At 35.6% G+C, this 16,447-nt stretch overlaps 2 protein-coding genes across 3 annotated transcripts in view; both read right to left on the bottom strand.

Moving 5' to 3' along the window:
• Positions 1-185: 185 nt before the first annotated feature.
• ifi30a (IFI30 lysosomal thiol reductase a) lies at positions 186-2,575 on the bottom strand. Its single transcript, XM_065276308.2, has 7 exons — positions 2,396-2,575; positions 1,850-2,035; positions 1,712-1,777; positions 1,505-1,594; positions 749-901; positions 597-665; positions 186-493 (listed from the first exon to the last, which is right to left on the bottom strand). The coding sequence occupies exons 1-7, from the start codon at positions 2,522-2,524 to the stop codon at positions 428-430; spliced, it is 759 nt and encodes a 252-aa protein (XP_065132380.1). The 5' UTR covers positions 2,525-2,575; the 3' UTR covers positions 186-427.
• Positions 2,576-4,018: 1,443 nt separating this feature from the next.
• Positions 4,019-16,447, bottom strand: part of pik3r2 (phosphoinositide-3-kinase, regulatory subunit 2 (beta)) — a 37,780-nt gene continuing 25,351 nt past the window's right edge. For both annotated transcript variants that reach the window (XM_065276306.2, XM_065276307.2), the window contains exons 11-16: positions 14,448-14,573; positions 14,215-14,357; positions 13,963-14,139; positions 13,801-13,875; positions 13,427-13,600; positions 4,019-11,336 (exon numbers count right to left, since the gene is read on the bottom strand). In XM_065276306.2, the coding sequence (XP_065132378.1) occupies positions 11,147-11,336; positions 13,427-13,600; positions 13,801-13,875; positions 13,963-14,139; positions 14,215-14,357; positions 14,448-14,573 (885 nt within the window). In that variant the 3' untranslated portion in view covers positions 4,019-11,146. The remainder of the gene's footprint in view (positions 11,337-13,426; positions 13,601-13,800; positions 13,876-13,962; positions 14,140-14,214; positions 14,358-14,447; positions 14,574-16,447) is intronic.

Genomic DNA, 16,447 nt, shown 5'->3' with positions numbered 1-16,447 from the left:
TGGAAAGACTGGGGTTAATGATAAGCAAAAATGAGACAAAAAAAAATGGCTGAGGACGTTTCACCTGAATAAAGTCCACTTTGGACAATATAATTTTAAAGAGCCAATAAGATTCAAATTTTAAGCATCCTATCACTGTTTATCAGTCCCGGACAACAGGTTTAAATGCATGCAAGGTCAAAAAACACGGTAATTTTCTTTAATAGACCAGTCACACAATACATTTGTTAATAAAGCATTTATTAATACAAAAGATTTCAAAAGCATTTGTATAAAATTGTGGTCAAGTCAATTGTTTTCAGCAGAACCATGTACATATGCTAAAAACTAATAACATAAAAACAGTACTTTACACATTGTTTTCACAATGTGTTTTATGCATCAATTCTTGACACAAGTAGTGCTTTTGTCAGATTCATCGATTGACTTAGTTCATGCAGTAACTGTTGGATTTCTTTCCACTTCCAAGAACGCAAGCAGCTGGTTTTTCACCCTAAATATAAACACAATTAACATGTTACATACACTTTATTGATGCAAGAATGAAACATTGGAATTATAATAATAAGCTGTGACACATGAAGCAGGTTACAAACCTTGTACAAGCTGCACACAAGACTGAAGAGAGAGTTCATTGCTTTATCCTGAAGGGCATCTGTGTGCTCCTGCAAAAACAATATTCAGCCATGTAATAAAAAAAACAGCAACAAAAATAATTTTTTGTGATAAAGTATAAAGACTTCCTTACTCCATTAATGGTTATCCAAGGCACATACTCATGAGGGGGTTTCAGAGCACCTGTTTTTACAGCATTTTCATGCATTAACTTGTAGCCCTGATCTCCCTTCACACACTTCATAACTGAGTCCCATGCTTCGCCAGGCTGATAGACTTCAAGACACTGAGAAAAAGGGTACAGGTAAGCATTTAACTACAGTATACATTTATTTAAATCAAGTTGCTTTAGAAAAGAAAAAACATTAAAGGAATAGTCTACCCTTTTGTCATATTAAACTATGTTATTACCTCAACTTAGACAAATTAATAGATATCTATCTTTTTTCAATGCGTGCACTGTACAGCGCATCGTGAATGTGTTAGCATTTAGCCTAGCCCCATTCATTCCTATGGTATCAAACAGGGAAGCCACCAAACACTTCCGTGTTTTCCCTATTTAAAGACTGTTACATGAGGAGTTATACCAGTAAGTATGGTGCCACAAAATAAAACTTTTTTTTGGTACCATAGGAATGAATGGGGCTAGGCTAAATGCTAACACATTTACAACGCGCTGTACACTGCACGCATTGAAAAAAGATAGGTATGTATTAATTTGTCTAGGTTGAGGTATTAACATAGTTTAATATGGCAAAAGGGTAGACTATTCCTTTAACATTTAATCATTTAGCAGCCATTTTTATCTATAATAGCTTACAAAAAAAGAAAAGCACAAAATAAGCATACCAAAGTAATGAATGGGGAAAAAACAGCGATAACCACTTACAGGCTGGGCAGCTTTCAGAACATCTGTTGATGACTCCATGCAGAAAATAGGCGGAATAGCGTCCATACCAAATTCATCTAACATGCAAGCCTGACAGGAAAGATAACAAGCAAAATAAAATTACCCATTAGCTTATTTTCAATCTATTCATTCAGTCTTGAACTTATGTTTTAACATTTTTATAAGCAAAAAAAGGCAAAACCTCACTTCAATCATGTTTCCCAGACATTCATCATCTCCATGTTGGCAAACAAATTTATGCTCTGGCGTTTCCTATGGCAAACACACATGATGAGCAACAGATAAAACCAGATTGATTTAACTTGAAGCAACATTATTTTTTACCTTTGCGTTTCCAAAAGGAACAAGCTCAACATTCATGATGTCTTGCAACAGAATCAAAGTTGGCACGAGTTGTAGTACTAGAAACTGTCTGCATCCAGGACACAGGGACTCGTAGTAAAGGCTAACATTCACAGCGCCGTCATTGGGCTTTGTCACGTTAAATGCATTCATGCATTGTTCCAGTACCTGAAATGAAAGAAAATACTCATTTCACACTAAACCAGGCTTCTGTATTTCTAATGCCAGGTTTTATTTCCGCAAAATGAAGGGATTTTCCCAGTCAGTGGGACTTCAGCAAAGGTTATTTATATGTATACAGTGATTTCAAGTAGACTGGGACCATTTTTGACATCGAGACGACTGAATAAACTATTGACCTGCATTCACCCTACAATATTTATGCGTCCCTGTATTAAATAAACCTTCGAATGCGCCTTTTCTTAGCCGGACAAACATATTTTTAAAAAGCGTTTAATTTCTCATTATAAAATAATAATAGCATCGGTGGCTACAAAACGTTTGATGTAACAAAAACAAAATACTTACCCCGCATTCAGCTGCAATCTCTTTAGAGTCGCACCATTGTGACGGCGGATATTTGCAGGGAAACACAAACCTCGCGTGGCTTTGGCTCAAGACAGCTAAAAGCGACATAAACACTTTCAAAGCAAACATGATTGCTGAACTACTGCTGCCTTACTAGCTCATCGAAAGTGTGTTTCCTGCATTTTAAATGTTTTATACGGATATTGACGGTGCGACATTTTGATTGGTGATTGTTGTGTGACGTCACTAAAATCCGGCAAAACTTAGAAACCCAACAGAAACATGAGCAGCGGCTCATTTGCAGTGTGAAGATATTTGTTGAATTACTGTATAATCACATGATAGATTACAGCAAAACATAACTATAAACTTTACTCATCACGTCCAGTAAATACTTGATATTGTATGATTTACGTGAAAAACCGAAAAACGTTTAGTTTTAATATGTCATAGTTCACCCAAAAATGAACATTCTCTCATAATTTTCTCACTCTCATGTTGTTATGAACCTGTTTAAATTTCTTTGTCCTTATAAACACGAAGGAAAATATTTAGAGGAATGATTGTAACCAAACCGATCATGAGCCCCATTCACTTCCATAGTAGGAAAAAATAATACTATGGAAGTGAATGGGGCTCATGAATGGTTTGGATACAAACATTTCTAAAAATATTTTCATTTTTATCAGAACAAAGAAATTTATAAAGGTTTATAACAATGCGAAAGTGAGAAAATGATGACAGATTTTTCATTTTTAGGCAAACTGTCATTAAAAATGCCATATTAATAGTAGGCTTTACTCATAGACTAAAAAATGCAAGATTTTTATTTATTTAATATAAATACCATTTAGATTAGATATACCCACTAGATTGGATATCACATGACAACTTGTGATGAGACATCTGACTTTGAATCAGTGAAGCTAAACATTAAGCAACATAAGTGTATCAGGTCTTCAGTACATTTAATTTTTAACCAGTGCTTTAAACCATTTATCTGCTGGTCAATTGCATTTGAACTAAAATACCATATTTAGCCATTATTGTCCTTACATTTATACAGGTAGTCCAAGTGTTCCTGTAGCATTACTTTAGCAACTCATGGGTTCGATGGTATGGATCATACATATTGACAAAATGTATAGCTCATCATTTACTCACTCTCATGTTGTTACAAACCTGTATAAATTGTATTGTTCTGATGAACAAAGGAATATATTTTGAGGAATGTTTGTAAGCAAACCATTTGTGAACTCCATTTACTACATTTTTCCTACTATAGAAGTGAATGGGGTCCACAAATGGTTTGGTTACAAACATTTCTCAAAATATCTTTCTTTGTGTTCATTATAACAAAGAAATGTAAACAGGTTTGTAACAACATGAGAGTGAGAAAATTATGACAGAATTTTCATTTTTGGGTGAACTATCCCTTTTAATAAAAGACAAATACGTAAATGTAATGTAGGCCGTCCCAGCTGTGGGTCATTTAAAGGACACATGACAAAGCATGAATAAGGTAGCTCAGGTCTTATGACATTGTCAACCGCAATAGCAGTGTTTAGATAGATGGGTTGTAAAGTCAAACTGATAACACAGACAAGAATCAGACAAGAATGGTGCAATAAACTCGATATGTTTTTATTGTCTTAAAAATAATTTCATCTAGCTATTAAAGAGCCAAATCTCCATAATGCTTGTGTACCTGTTTGAAAGACAAACAACACTGACGCAAACTGTACACTAAAAAAATCTGCATCCAAAAACAGATTGAAAAGAAATAAACAGATGTATGTACATAAAGATTGTGCACACACATCCAGTAGAATTGTATAGGGTTACAAACAGTGCTCCCTTCTCTTCTGGCTTAAATGGCACTCTGGTGTGCATTAGCTTCAGATGTCAAACACTTGAGAGAAACAGGAGTAGGTATATTTTGTTTGACCAGGTGAAAATAGGAAAAGAGCAATAGTGGAATATAACAGTAATTATATTAAATAAAAACAATTCTTAGAGGCATAGAGAGCTATTGTTGTAACTATGCAAATGAATTAAAACAATTGCATGCAAGAACCCCGAACGTGTATCATTTAACTTTTATGTATTTATAAACATGCTAATTATTTAACATTTTATTTAAGTGAATGACATATTAATGGTTATTTTATAACCACAATGGTAAATTAATAAAATTACGCTTACATTTTGCTATATGCTTTTTAGGGGGTTTCCATCCATGGTTTTAAGGAAGGAAGGCAGGCAGGCTAAAAAAGAAGCTGCCAAATTTATACTATTTAAGTACTTGTTCTAACAAAGGGAAGTTACATATAAACCAGCCTTTAATATTCACTACTTTAACTTATATTCTTTTGTAACTTTTCATAACTTGTAACCCTGCAAAAATCTACTCTTAAAAAATACAAGTTAAAAAAATAAATATAGAAACAGGAAAATCTGCTATGGGTAACATTTGCATTTTTAAAGACAATGTAACAGATTGTGTTCCTAACTTCCTTGTTTAAAAAAAAAATAATAATAATATCGGACATGGCAAGGCGAGGGAGCACTGTTTGAAGTAAACAAGAAAGGAAAAACAAAATCTTCAAGTTTAAAACAACAGAGGCACAAAAAAAAAGACAAGAAACTCTGTCTGTACAGATTCCCCATAGGACCAGACGGAGTATGTCCGAAAATACATCTTCTATTTGGTTAATTAGATACTGTAAACATTTGTAAATGTACTGAATGAAAGATATTCAAGCTAGCTTATCTTTGAATTCATAAGGTCATTACTTACAATAAGAAACAAAACATTGACATATAATTATAGCCTCTCTCTAAAAAAAAGAAACAAAAAAAGATTTTAAGCAGACCCACCACGGCATTATCATATCACATTATGACACTACCATAGTTTCATTTTAGGCCTATAACTATAAAAAAAACGTACCTTATATAATTGCTCGTAAAGGCTGTCAAGCTTCATTAATTGTCACCAACAAAGCATTATATCACCTCACCTCAAGGTGTGCTCATATAGTGCATTTAGAGGACTTTATCTCACAAACAAACTCTTAACTTTCAGCACTCCGGCTCAATTTCTGTGCTCTTAATGACACAACATCTCAGAACAAAGTCAATCCGAACATTCGATCATAACCAGTGTCTCTGTCATGCTGAGCGTTGCCGTTTTTCTCGCTCCACTCCAACATCATCACGTCAAAACAAATTCTGATTCCATTGATAGGACAAAATTAGGAGCTTACACTGAAAGACACAAAAAGCAAGTAAAAGAACAATCCCACTTTTTCATGGAGCAGATTTATAAAGAAAAATCCTTATGAGGAGGATGTCAAGATCAAGTAATACACTACACTCAGACTAGTTTCCAAAGTCGTTCTCATTTCAATTTATGAAATATTACACTGCATCAGTCTTTGTTAGCTAGCCAGCCTACGGTATTTAATCTCTTTAAAATGACATAAAATGGATAAAACTTCTCCTGTGGTTAAAAAAGTATCAAATGCTTTCATTTAAAGAACTGACATACTTGAAAGTGCATATTGGTTGTTTAAGACCAAACCTCATTATAGAGCTTAAAGCTAATGATGAATATCACAAATAAGGGCTCCTTACATCCACAACACAGTCTAATATTTCACAATGTTTCTTTCTGTACTGCCAATAACAATGCCTTTAAAAAGTTTTCTAGAACAGGCATTAAAAAAACTGGTTGGAATAGATATATTTTTTGATAAAAGAAAACTTGCAGGTAGTCAGATTTTTTAAAGAATCAAAAATTTTAAGTCCCTTTAAAGTCAATCTTGAAAACACGCCACAAAGACTGTAAACTATGTAGTTGTAAATTGCATAGTTAGATCTTTAAACAGTTTTACACCATTTCCAAATTCAGGATTTTTAGGCAGGCCTAAAACAGTAACTCGATGACACGCTTGAGCCACCGCGCATGGCCCCGCCCCTAACACAATCATGAGCATCCATTCAGATTGTAGTGGTATTTGAAAGTTAAGAAAGATGGCAGCTTTCCCCTGAGTGGGCGTGGTTTCAGCGCTAACAGCGGACACGTCCCCCCTTGAAATCAAACCCAGCAAACATAGGTCGGACGGCAACGTCGTCTCCCCGGCCAAAAGGGGTCGCCGCAGGACGGCACAAATGTTGTAATTGGTCCGAAATCAACGTCGTCTCCCCGTCCAAAAGTAGTCGCGGCTGGACGGCACAAATGCACATGATGTCCTAAAATGCATTTATAGACGTTTCATCGGACGCACGTGCGCTGATGCGATACACGTCTGGATCCGAACTTTACTTCTGGTTTCGTTTTTTTAATGGTCTGACTAGTTGCTAAACTGGGGTGTATTCCAGAAAGCAGGGTTAACTTACCATCAGATTAACCCCGAACTTTGGGTTGATCAACCCCAAACTTGCTTACTCGGGGTATGTCGGTTCCAAAACACAGTTTAAGAGTTAGGTCAATCAACTCGCTGAAAGTAACCCAGAGTTAACGCGCGCTCACGGTAACAACATAAAGGCATTGTCAATGGATCGCAGATTTCACGAGTCACCATGGAAACGTCAGAGAACTTAAAAGTTTTTAAATGAGAAATAACTTTATAAACTAATATTTTCTGGCAAAATCAACGTTTTATAATCGGCTTAGAAGTGCGTGATTACAAAACAGATCAAATTAATTAATTAAATAATTAATACGAACCCATTTTACCCCATTTAAGTCCAATATTATATGTGTCTCAACGAAAATACACACAATTTTATTTAAAATAATCTAAAACAATCTAAAATAATTAATATAGTCAAAATAATCATAGATTTTATATATGATTGTAAACATATGAATTATGAATATATTTTCCCCTGTGAAAAGTAACAATGGTTTTACTACAGTAAAAAACATGGTTACAGTAAAACCATGGTAACCACAAAATAACCATGGTTTTCAAAAAAACATAGTTAAACGATGGTTAGTGTAGTAAAACCATGGTTCTGCTGATAGTAATCAATGCACAAAAAAAACATGGTTACTACAACTATACACCAATAAAACCATGGTTAATTTCATAAGAGTTGTGGCACATAAAGTGCAAATACATCATAAGGCTTATTTAAAGTTTTTTTTTTTTTAGATATGATTGTATTGTGTAGGCATAAAATGCACTATGATAATATTCACTATATTGTACTTATTTTACTTCTGCTCCTTTGGGTGACCCTGTTTAGTTTTAGGACTTTCCTTGTATGACACTGTGTCACCATCTTTTTTAACATTTACTGATAGCTGATAGATTAATGCACCCTCTTTTAATTGTAAAGCTTCCTTACAGTCCTTACAGATTTTCAATAATGTTGTGTAATGCTTTTCATTACACTACACTAAGAATGATCATTCATTTGCATTGGACGATTAGGATCTGCTGTGACAGAATTGGAGAATAGAAATGTTACATTAGTGTCAATAGTAACATGTTGTAATATATGTCCTGTATCATCTAATATATGCAAATATCTCAATTTCCCTTTGCTCAAAAATGATAGCTCAGGAAAGCAGCTACAAAAGGTCAATTTTAAAGAAATACAGGTGATTTAGAAAAACACCAACTATAGATCAAATGTAGAGAGAGGGCTAAGGATCTGAAGTGCATGTTTAAGAAATAAATATTATACTATGAAATATATATTTATAATTTCATTTCATTGTGTACATGATTCTAACTGATATAATAGAAAATCTCTGACCACTATGCCATGTCTGTGATTCAATGGTGTTTCACCTAATGAAGTCTGTGCTTCACCTGTGTCACTATGTGGGTCAGTGTTAAATCATGCCTGTGCTTCATGGGTGTCATTCTGTGGGCCAGGTCAGATGCACATGCCTATCAGAGACTGCAGGCAGGGGTAACTTCTATCCCTCAGTAATTATTATTATGATAGGCATCATGTGTTTCTATTTGTTATATCCATTTACTGTAACATTGCCACATTGTCACTTAAGTAACATAGGTTAAGATTCATTAATGACAATGTATTTGCACACACATTTATTATAACTTTAGATTCATCTCAAATTATCTAGTAAGTGAAAGATGAGGTTATTTATGAATTGACAAAATTGATATGGAAATGTACTTTATTGTTAACATTAATTAACTGATGGAATTATGTTTCATACATCCACTGATATTTGGAGATATATTACTAATGAACATAATTAAATGTATAGTATTTAGTCCGAACACAAATATGAATACATTTTTAATTAAATTTAATTAATAATAAAATTTATAGTAATTAGTCCAATCACCAATAACAATCCATGTTATTAAAAAAATAGTTTCTTTAAAAAAAATTCATATCACACATTTTTTAAGACAGCAATAAATATTCGCGACTGTAAATATAATAAAATAAAATAAATGCTTTAACATTGTAATATTATGCAAAATATATGCTTCCACGCCCGCTGTACGCTCGTCATAAGTGCACGCATGCGCAGACTTCCTCCGAAGCCTCGTTTTATTAACTAAAATGAACTTACCCTGCAACATAACCTGCTCCGGAGCAGGTTATCTTCAGAGAGTCAGTTGCTATGGTTACTTACATAACCCGAAAGTTACCTCCGTTTTTGGAACCGAAAGCAGAGGTTATCCGCTTACTTACTCCTAAACTTACCCGGGTAAGCCACATAACCAGCTTTCTGGAATACACCCCTGATCTCTTGAACAAATGCCTCGTCCAAAATATCAAATGTTTTGGTTTCCAATCTTTGTGTTGTTGTTTTGCTTATTATATAAATAAACTATGTTTAAAGAACTTTGTTGTTATTTATTCTTAGCAGACTTTACCAGAAGTTACGTGCGGACCATGACAGCCGTTTGTTTATGTTGTTACTGCTGAAACCGTCTATATACGCTTGTATACATTTGTATATGTCTATTTGTCTGAGGTTGCGTGTATTCAACATTTTATGTACGGGTTTTATGGTTTAACGTCCAGAAGAGGACATTTTTAGACGTGCACGGACCGTTCAGAAAAGACGTGTGATTCACGGTCAGATGACGTCAAAAACGTCGGTTGGATTTTCATTTTGGAACTATTTTTCAACTATGACTGGACGTGACGGAGGGACGTACTTTCAACGGTAATCGGACGTCCAAATGTTTGCTGGGAAGAATCCTGCCTGTTTTAGCGAAATTTTGATAACTTATCATTTTTCTGTGGTGTGCCAGCTCAAAGCACATGTTTTATCTGACTTTACAGGGACTTTAAAGCATATTTTAACAAAACTTGGGTAATAATAATTGAAACAATTGCTTAAAAATCACAACCCTTCAAGATTACACCACAATACTAGAATCTATGGAAGAATTATGTACTGCCCCAACCACAAGAAAACTCTTTCCGATATACAAAACAAAATCAATATGACTCCCTAGCGAGTAAAAAAACCCCTCACACTTTCCCACCCTGCAGTTTTCTGGCAACTCTTGGCTGTGCAAATTCCACAGATGTCACATTTAATCACCAATTCTTAGTATGCAAATGTCAAATTCACTAAAAATCGCAGTTTCATCCAGCCAACTTGTATGATGTTGACATACCAGTGTATCACTTGGCTTTAAACAAGGCAAACCTTGAGCACTTACTATAGTATGAAACACTAGGGGGAGTAGCGTTACAAAACAAGGGCTCATTTAGAAAATAAATTGTGGAATTGCACTGCAGTCTTTAACAAAGATGTCCATAAAATTCTGAAAGGTTTTTCATTTTATCCATTCGCCGCAATAACTGCCATAACCCTACATCTTCATCTTCAGAGCGAGTGGAGTTTAGTCTGATTTCGCTGTGCGTGTGTCATTGCTTTGGGATCACCTTTGTCTACAGCACACGGTCTCTGTCCTGGATCATAACTCTTCCCTACAGCTCATTCTCACATTACAAGAGTCAAAAATAAAGCACCAGGAAGCACCAACATCTGCTAGACCACAGAAACAATTAGGATCTCCGACTCTAGCTTTGTGGTAGAACAGAAAAATGTATAAAGTTGTTGATGGCTATTTACTTTAACCATGACAACTAGCTTTTAGGATAGAGGCAGATTGGAAGCTAAGAGGACTGAAGTGTCCCTCCACCACTTTTGACATAAAAAAGATTCACTTGTTTGTTTCACATCTTCGCATAAAGAGAAATCTATTCATACGGCTGGCAGAAGCAAACTACCAAACGTAATACACATAGGATGATAACCCACAGCAGTAACATAATGGCTAAAAGATTTTCAAAAGCTGTGACTTTCACTTAATTCCCCTTAATTTAGGAATTACTCATCTTCGTCTAAAATAAATGAGACAGCCATAGTCGTATCCGTATCCAAGCACTAGTTCAAGCTTATAAGGAATCATTTCACACTTTTCTCTCTAACTGTCCGGATCTGTAAGCTTGACCCATGCAGACCAATACAGTATATGCAACGTTTTCGAAACGACCCTTTCTTTGTTTTAGAATAAAAGAGTACAGAAGTGATCTTATCATGAACACGACTGCAGCTGCTATTGATTTGATACGAAACACTACAGGCTTACAAAAGAGCCAGATATTTACTTATAATATTATACTGTGCTTATCTGTTTTCTAGGATAAACATGAAAGGTTGGTGTTAGTATAGTTTGCTCCGTATATTGTGCTTAATCATGCTTTAAATGCGTGTCCCGGTGCTCATCTAGGCTGCTGCGCGAGGACCGGGTAGGCCAGGGTTACATTCAGTGAGTCGTTGTGCTGGACCAGGGAGGTGTGTTTGTAGTGCAGGACCAAGTCTTTCAAGGAACCGTAAAGGTTGTAAGGCTCAGCAAATCCAAAACCCGTGACTGTCTTGTGAATGACGCAATGCCTGATCTCTCCGTCCACGCTATTGAAAATCAAGACAAGACATTACATTAGTGCATTTTGCATACACTTTATCCAAAGCATTTGATGTTTAGATTGTGGTGTTGCTTTATAGCAGCGTTTCTCAAAGTGTGGGGCGCACCCCACTGGTGGGGAATAGAAACATTACAAGTGGGTTATGATAACTTTTGACAAGACATTACATTAGTGCATTTTGCATACACTTTATCCAAAGCATTTGATGTTTAGATTGTGGTGTTGCTTTATAGCAGCGTTTCTCAAAGTGTGGGGCGCGCCCCACTGGTGGGGAATAGAAACATTACAAGTGGGTTATGATAACTTTTGACAAGACATTACATTAGTGCATTTTGCATACACTTTATCCAAAGCATTTGATGTTTAGATTGTGGTGTTGCTTTATAGCAGCGTTTCTCAAAGTGTGGGGCGCGCCCCACTGGTGGGGAATAGAAACATTACAAGTGGGTTATGATAACTTTTGTCAAGGACAAAATGATAACACAGTTGCATCACATTATTATTTGTATGTTTTAATTTCTCTATTAAAAGTGATAATTTTCATTAAAAAAAATCCAGATAATTTACTCACCACCACGTCGTCCAAAATGTTGATGTCTTTCTTTGTTCAGTCAAGAAGAAATTATGTTTTTTGAGGAAAACATTCCATGGCGTTTCTCATTTTAATGGACCCCAACACTTAACGGTTTTAATGCAGTTTAAAATTGCATTTTCAAACGATCCCAAACGAGGCATAAGGGTCTTATCTAGCGAAACGATTTTTATTTTTGGCAAGAAAAATAAAAAATATGCACTTTTAAACAACAACTTCTCATCTTTCTCCAGTCGTGTGACGCGCCAGCGTGACCTCACGTAATTATGTCATCACGTCAAGAGGTCACGGATGACGTATATGAAACTATGTCCCAGTGTTTACAAGGACGTAGAAAGAGGATCGTTCCGACGTTGTTGTATGTGAAATGATAATAAATGAATGTCTTTGTGTCATTTTATTGTTTAATATGGTCCCCAAATGTGTGTTTCATATATGTTACACGTGACCTTTTTACGTCATTACGCAATTACGTGAGGTCGCGCTGGTTCATCACACAGCCGGAGGAAGAAGAGTTTTAAAGTGCATATTTTTTATTTTTCTTGCCAAAAATGACAATCGTTTCGCTAGATAAGACCCTTAAGGGCTCGTTATAGTCGTGCGTAGGTCCTACGGCGTAGGTTCCGTGTCGGTTTTCATTTATACTTTTGCGTCGTCGTCCGCGTCGACGTGCAAACACACGGCCAGACCGCTGGTAGGCAGTAACCACGTGTGTAACCACAGTAGCAGCGCAAACGTCAAAGAAGAAGAAGCTTAGCAAGTTAACCCACAAACGAAGAAGAAACAGCAACTTGTTGTGTATAATTTGAGAAGACCAGCAATGATGGAAGTAAATAAACAGCGACTTTTGATGCAGTTTGAGTTAAATCACTCCTCAACTTGGCTCATCTTTGTTTTCACAGTCACCAACGGAAATACCCATGACGCAGTTTGTTTTACCTGACGGGAGGGGTTCTGGTGGACCAATCACAGCGCTTGCGGTCCGCGTAAATCTGACGCGCTGTTCAATTTTTTTGTGAGGTGCGCGTAGCTACGGCGTAGAACCTACGCACGACTATAAATCGGACTTTATGCCTCATTTGGGATTGTTTAGAGTCCTTTGAAACTGCAATTTTAAACTGCATTAAAACTGTCTAAGTATTGGGGTCCATTAAAGTCCATTAAAATGAGAAAAATCCTGGAATGTTTTCTTCAAAAAACAATTTCTTCTTGACTGAACCAAGAAAGACATCAACATTTTGGAGGACATGGTGGTGAGTAAATTTTTTTTTTTTTAAGAAAATTGACTAATCCTTTAATGCTGTTATGTTTTAAAATATGTGATTAAATAAATTTCAAAAGTTAAACTTAAAGCCTAGTTGATTACCCTTTTTTGGGGGGCGATTGGGGACAGTTGGGGTTCGGCCCTACATCCAAAGTGGGGAATGGCAGAAAAAGTTTGAGAAACACTGCTTTATAGAGATGCAAAGATTTCAGTAACTCACACTACAGAACAAGCGAATGAGCCCTTCTGGGTCTGACTATCTCTGATGAGGAAGGTGCCGTCTCTTTTGCCTTTCAGAAGATCCTCTGCGTGTGCGCGCATAATGTCTCCGATGTACCATGAGGATTCATCAAGATGTGTTTGATCGTCATCATCATCCACCAGAGAGTTGGAACTGCAGAGTCATAATTCAAAATAAGTTGAGTAGATATCCTTAATATTGATTGAGTAAGGTCATTGAAAATCAGTGATTGAAACTTTAATGCTCCTCCTAATCTCATAAGCCTAGATTTCTCAGACAGAGAATATGCTTTTAAGGAAACCTTCCAGCTTGTTCACTTTTTCAAATATGAAAACCATCTGAAGAGAACTTACTCATATTTTCCCTGGTTTCCTGTGCCCAGCCATTCGTTTATCTTCTTTTGCCGAGTGCCTTTCTGAGTCAACCATCTGCAACAATGGATTGCCATAAACATCAGTATGTGAATAAATGCGCTTTATTGAAATCTGGTGAGAGAGCATTTATCTTGTTCTTACCCGATATACTGGTCCGTTATCTTCCTCAGCTGGATGAGGTCTGGTTTCAGGCTGTTCATCATCTTGTCTATCTCGCGATTTTCTGTGGCTTGCTGCTTCAGGTCCAGTTCCAACTTTCTCTTACTGTCATGTATCTCTATCACTCTGGACTTCAACTTTTCAAAGTTGCTCTGAATTCTGAATACACACAAAAATGCTTAGATATAGGAGCCAAAACATGATTTTAACCCGGGAATTTTGGGACACAAGTACCTTTCGATCTCCCTGTCGTTGCCTTCTCTGCGAAACTTCTCGATGCTTTCTCGACCGAGGCGCTCCTGGGTCTCGCACTGCTCATCAAAAATCTTGATGGTCTCATTAAAAGCCTCGATGGCTGTTCGTTTCATCTGGAGTTCCTGAGTTTGAATAAACCATTATTGTTGGAGATTCTGTTCATTAGATCTGAATTTTCTTAATAAAAAGTGAAAACATTAAAAGCGGCCTACTTGCGATGTGCGTGTATATTTTTCATACAGTGCGTCATACTCATGATTTTTCTCCTCATACTGCCTGTTATAGACCCTCAGTTGCTCACCTACCGCCTCAATACTGTCCTCTTTCACCATATGATCCTGCAAAGCACAGAAGATGCCTTTAAAAATCTTGTACAGGATTTGGATACTAGGGGTGGGTGGTATGACTATAATCAATTTTTTTTAATGTGTGACCCCTAAAGTCTCATCTAATAATGAGATTAGCAGCATCAAAGTTTCATTTCACTTTAATTTCAATCTGGACATGATCTTACTCAGTCAATATTAAAGATATCAAAATTATATTTTCACATAATTATTTTTATACTACGAAAAAATTTATTTATATAGAAAACAGCAAATAACAAAAAAATTGAACTGGGTTTTTTACAGGCAGGCTCACAGTTGATCATATATTTGAATTTATTATGATATACTGTATACCAGGGGTCTTCAACCTTTTTGTGAGCTAGGGCTACCACAATGGATAAAACAATCTGGGGGGCTACTTTTTTATATAGTCTACACAAAAACGATTTTGTTTTACTTGTTAATTTTATTTTATTTTACTTGTTGATATGTTTTATAATTGTTTAAAATGTAAACATACATAAAAGACGCCAAGACAAGTGAATATAAATAATGTGTAATAAATATATATTAATATTGAGGCACTTAATAGAATGTGCTTTGGGGGGCAACTCACAGACTCCGTGCGGGCACCATGTTGGAGACCACTGCTGTATACAGTATATCATGATTTTTACCTTTGATGGACACTCAAGGGAAGCATGGTTAGAAAACCATATAGTACTGCCCATCTTTTATACTGCAGTAAAATAAATAAAAGGTAATAAATGAAGAGTTTGGTTCCAAAAGGCAATAAACGCCATTTAAAAAAAAAAGTTACTGCCAAAATCAGTATTGTATAATATAAACGCAATAAACGCCAGTCCTCCTTTTCGGCAGAATGCAATAAATCCGCTCAATCTATCACAGCATTCCATGCATTGTAAACAACAATGGCGGCGCAGAATACACACGGAATCCTATTTTTCCTCATCTTGTACTTCTGGATCAACAAACAAACAAAAACAAAATAATACTTTTGATGGCATTGATAAACCTGTGGTTGTTTTCTGTGACGGGAAAGAAACTTAAGCCATCAAAATCGAATCATTTATGCGAGAGGCACTCAGGAGATGGAAAAATGCTGGAAAATTGCTTGTTCTCACACGACAGCATCAAGCTTCTTTCATGCTAACACTTTGACCCCAGGGGATCTTATTAAAAACTTTCCATTATTTTACGTGAAGCCAACGAAAATCGAGCAGGACTAAAACATTTTACAGCTGATCGCTGTGAAAAAAGTTAAACAACGACGTCCCAAGTATAACTGCAGCAACGACACCGTATTAATATGACAAAGTAAGTTTTTGATTAATGCCATTAATGTTTTTTTTTATATAAATGTATACCACTAGTCAACTAAATAAATATAACATGGCAAAGATGAATGCACATTTATATATTGATTCAATAGATGGAAAAAATAATCTGTTTGTATAATAAATCTTTGAAAATCAAATTATGGATTTGATTTTGTTTGTTTTTATAACCTAAAGATGCTATGTGAAAGTTTGTTACAAAAAATAGGGGTTTTAATTTTGTCTTTCTTGGTATAGAAAACACGTTTTTACTGAAATTCGTAAAAATGGATTTATTGTGTTTTGAAACCAAACTCTTCATATATAGTTTCATTGTTATCTTTTTGTTTTTGGAAATTAATGATTTAATTATAAATTAATGATAAAGATAACACTATTCAGTAAAAAATAACCTATCATTGTCAAAGCTGTTTCGTATAAAAGTAACACATAATAAATCTGTCATCAGGATGTACTGTGATACCACCCAGCCCTATTTGAAACTTTCCTAAATAGACAGTTATTAATACGATGCCTGTAAAAAAA

This window comes from Paramisgurnus dabryanus, chromosome 6, assembly GCF_030506205.2.
Source record: "Paramisgurnus dabryanus chromosome 6, PD_genome_1.1, whole genome shotgun sequence".
In the NCBI taxonomy this organism is placed as follows: domain Eukaryota; kingdom Metazoa; phylum Chordata; class Actinopteri; order Cypriniformes; family Cobitidae; genus Paramisgurnus; species Paramisgurnus dabryanus.
This window is presented reverse-complemented; position numbering and strand designations above follow the sequence as displayed.

Coding starts and splice junctions, on each gene's coding strand:
- ifi30a (XM_065276308.2), bottom strand. CDS start 2,524: ATGTTTGCTTTGAAAGTGTTTATGTCGCTTTTAGCTGTCTTGAGCCAA. Junction 1,595..1,711: donor GTCTGGGAAACATGATTGAA/GTGAGGTTTTGC, acceptor CTTTCCTGTCAG/GCTTGCATGTTAGATGAATT. Junction 666..748: donor CTTGGATAACCATTAATGGA/GTAAGGAAGTCT, acceptor TTGTTTTTGCAG/GAGCACACAGATGCCCTTCA.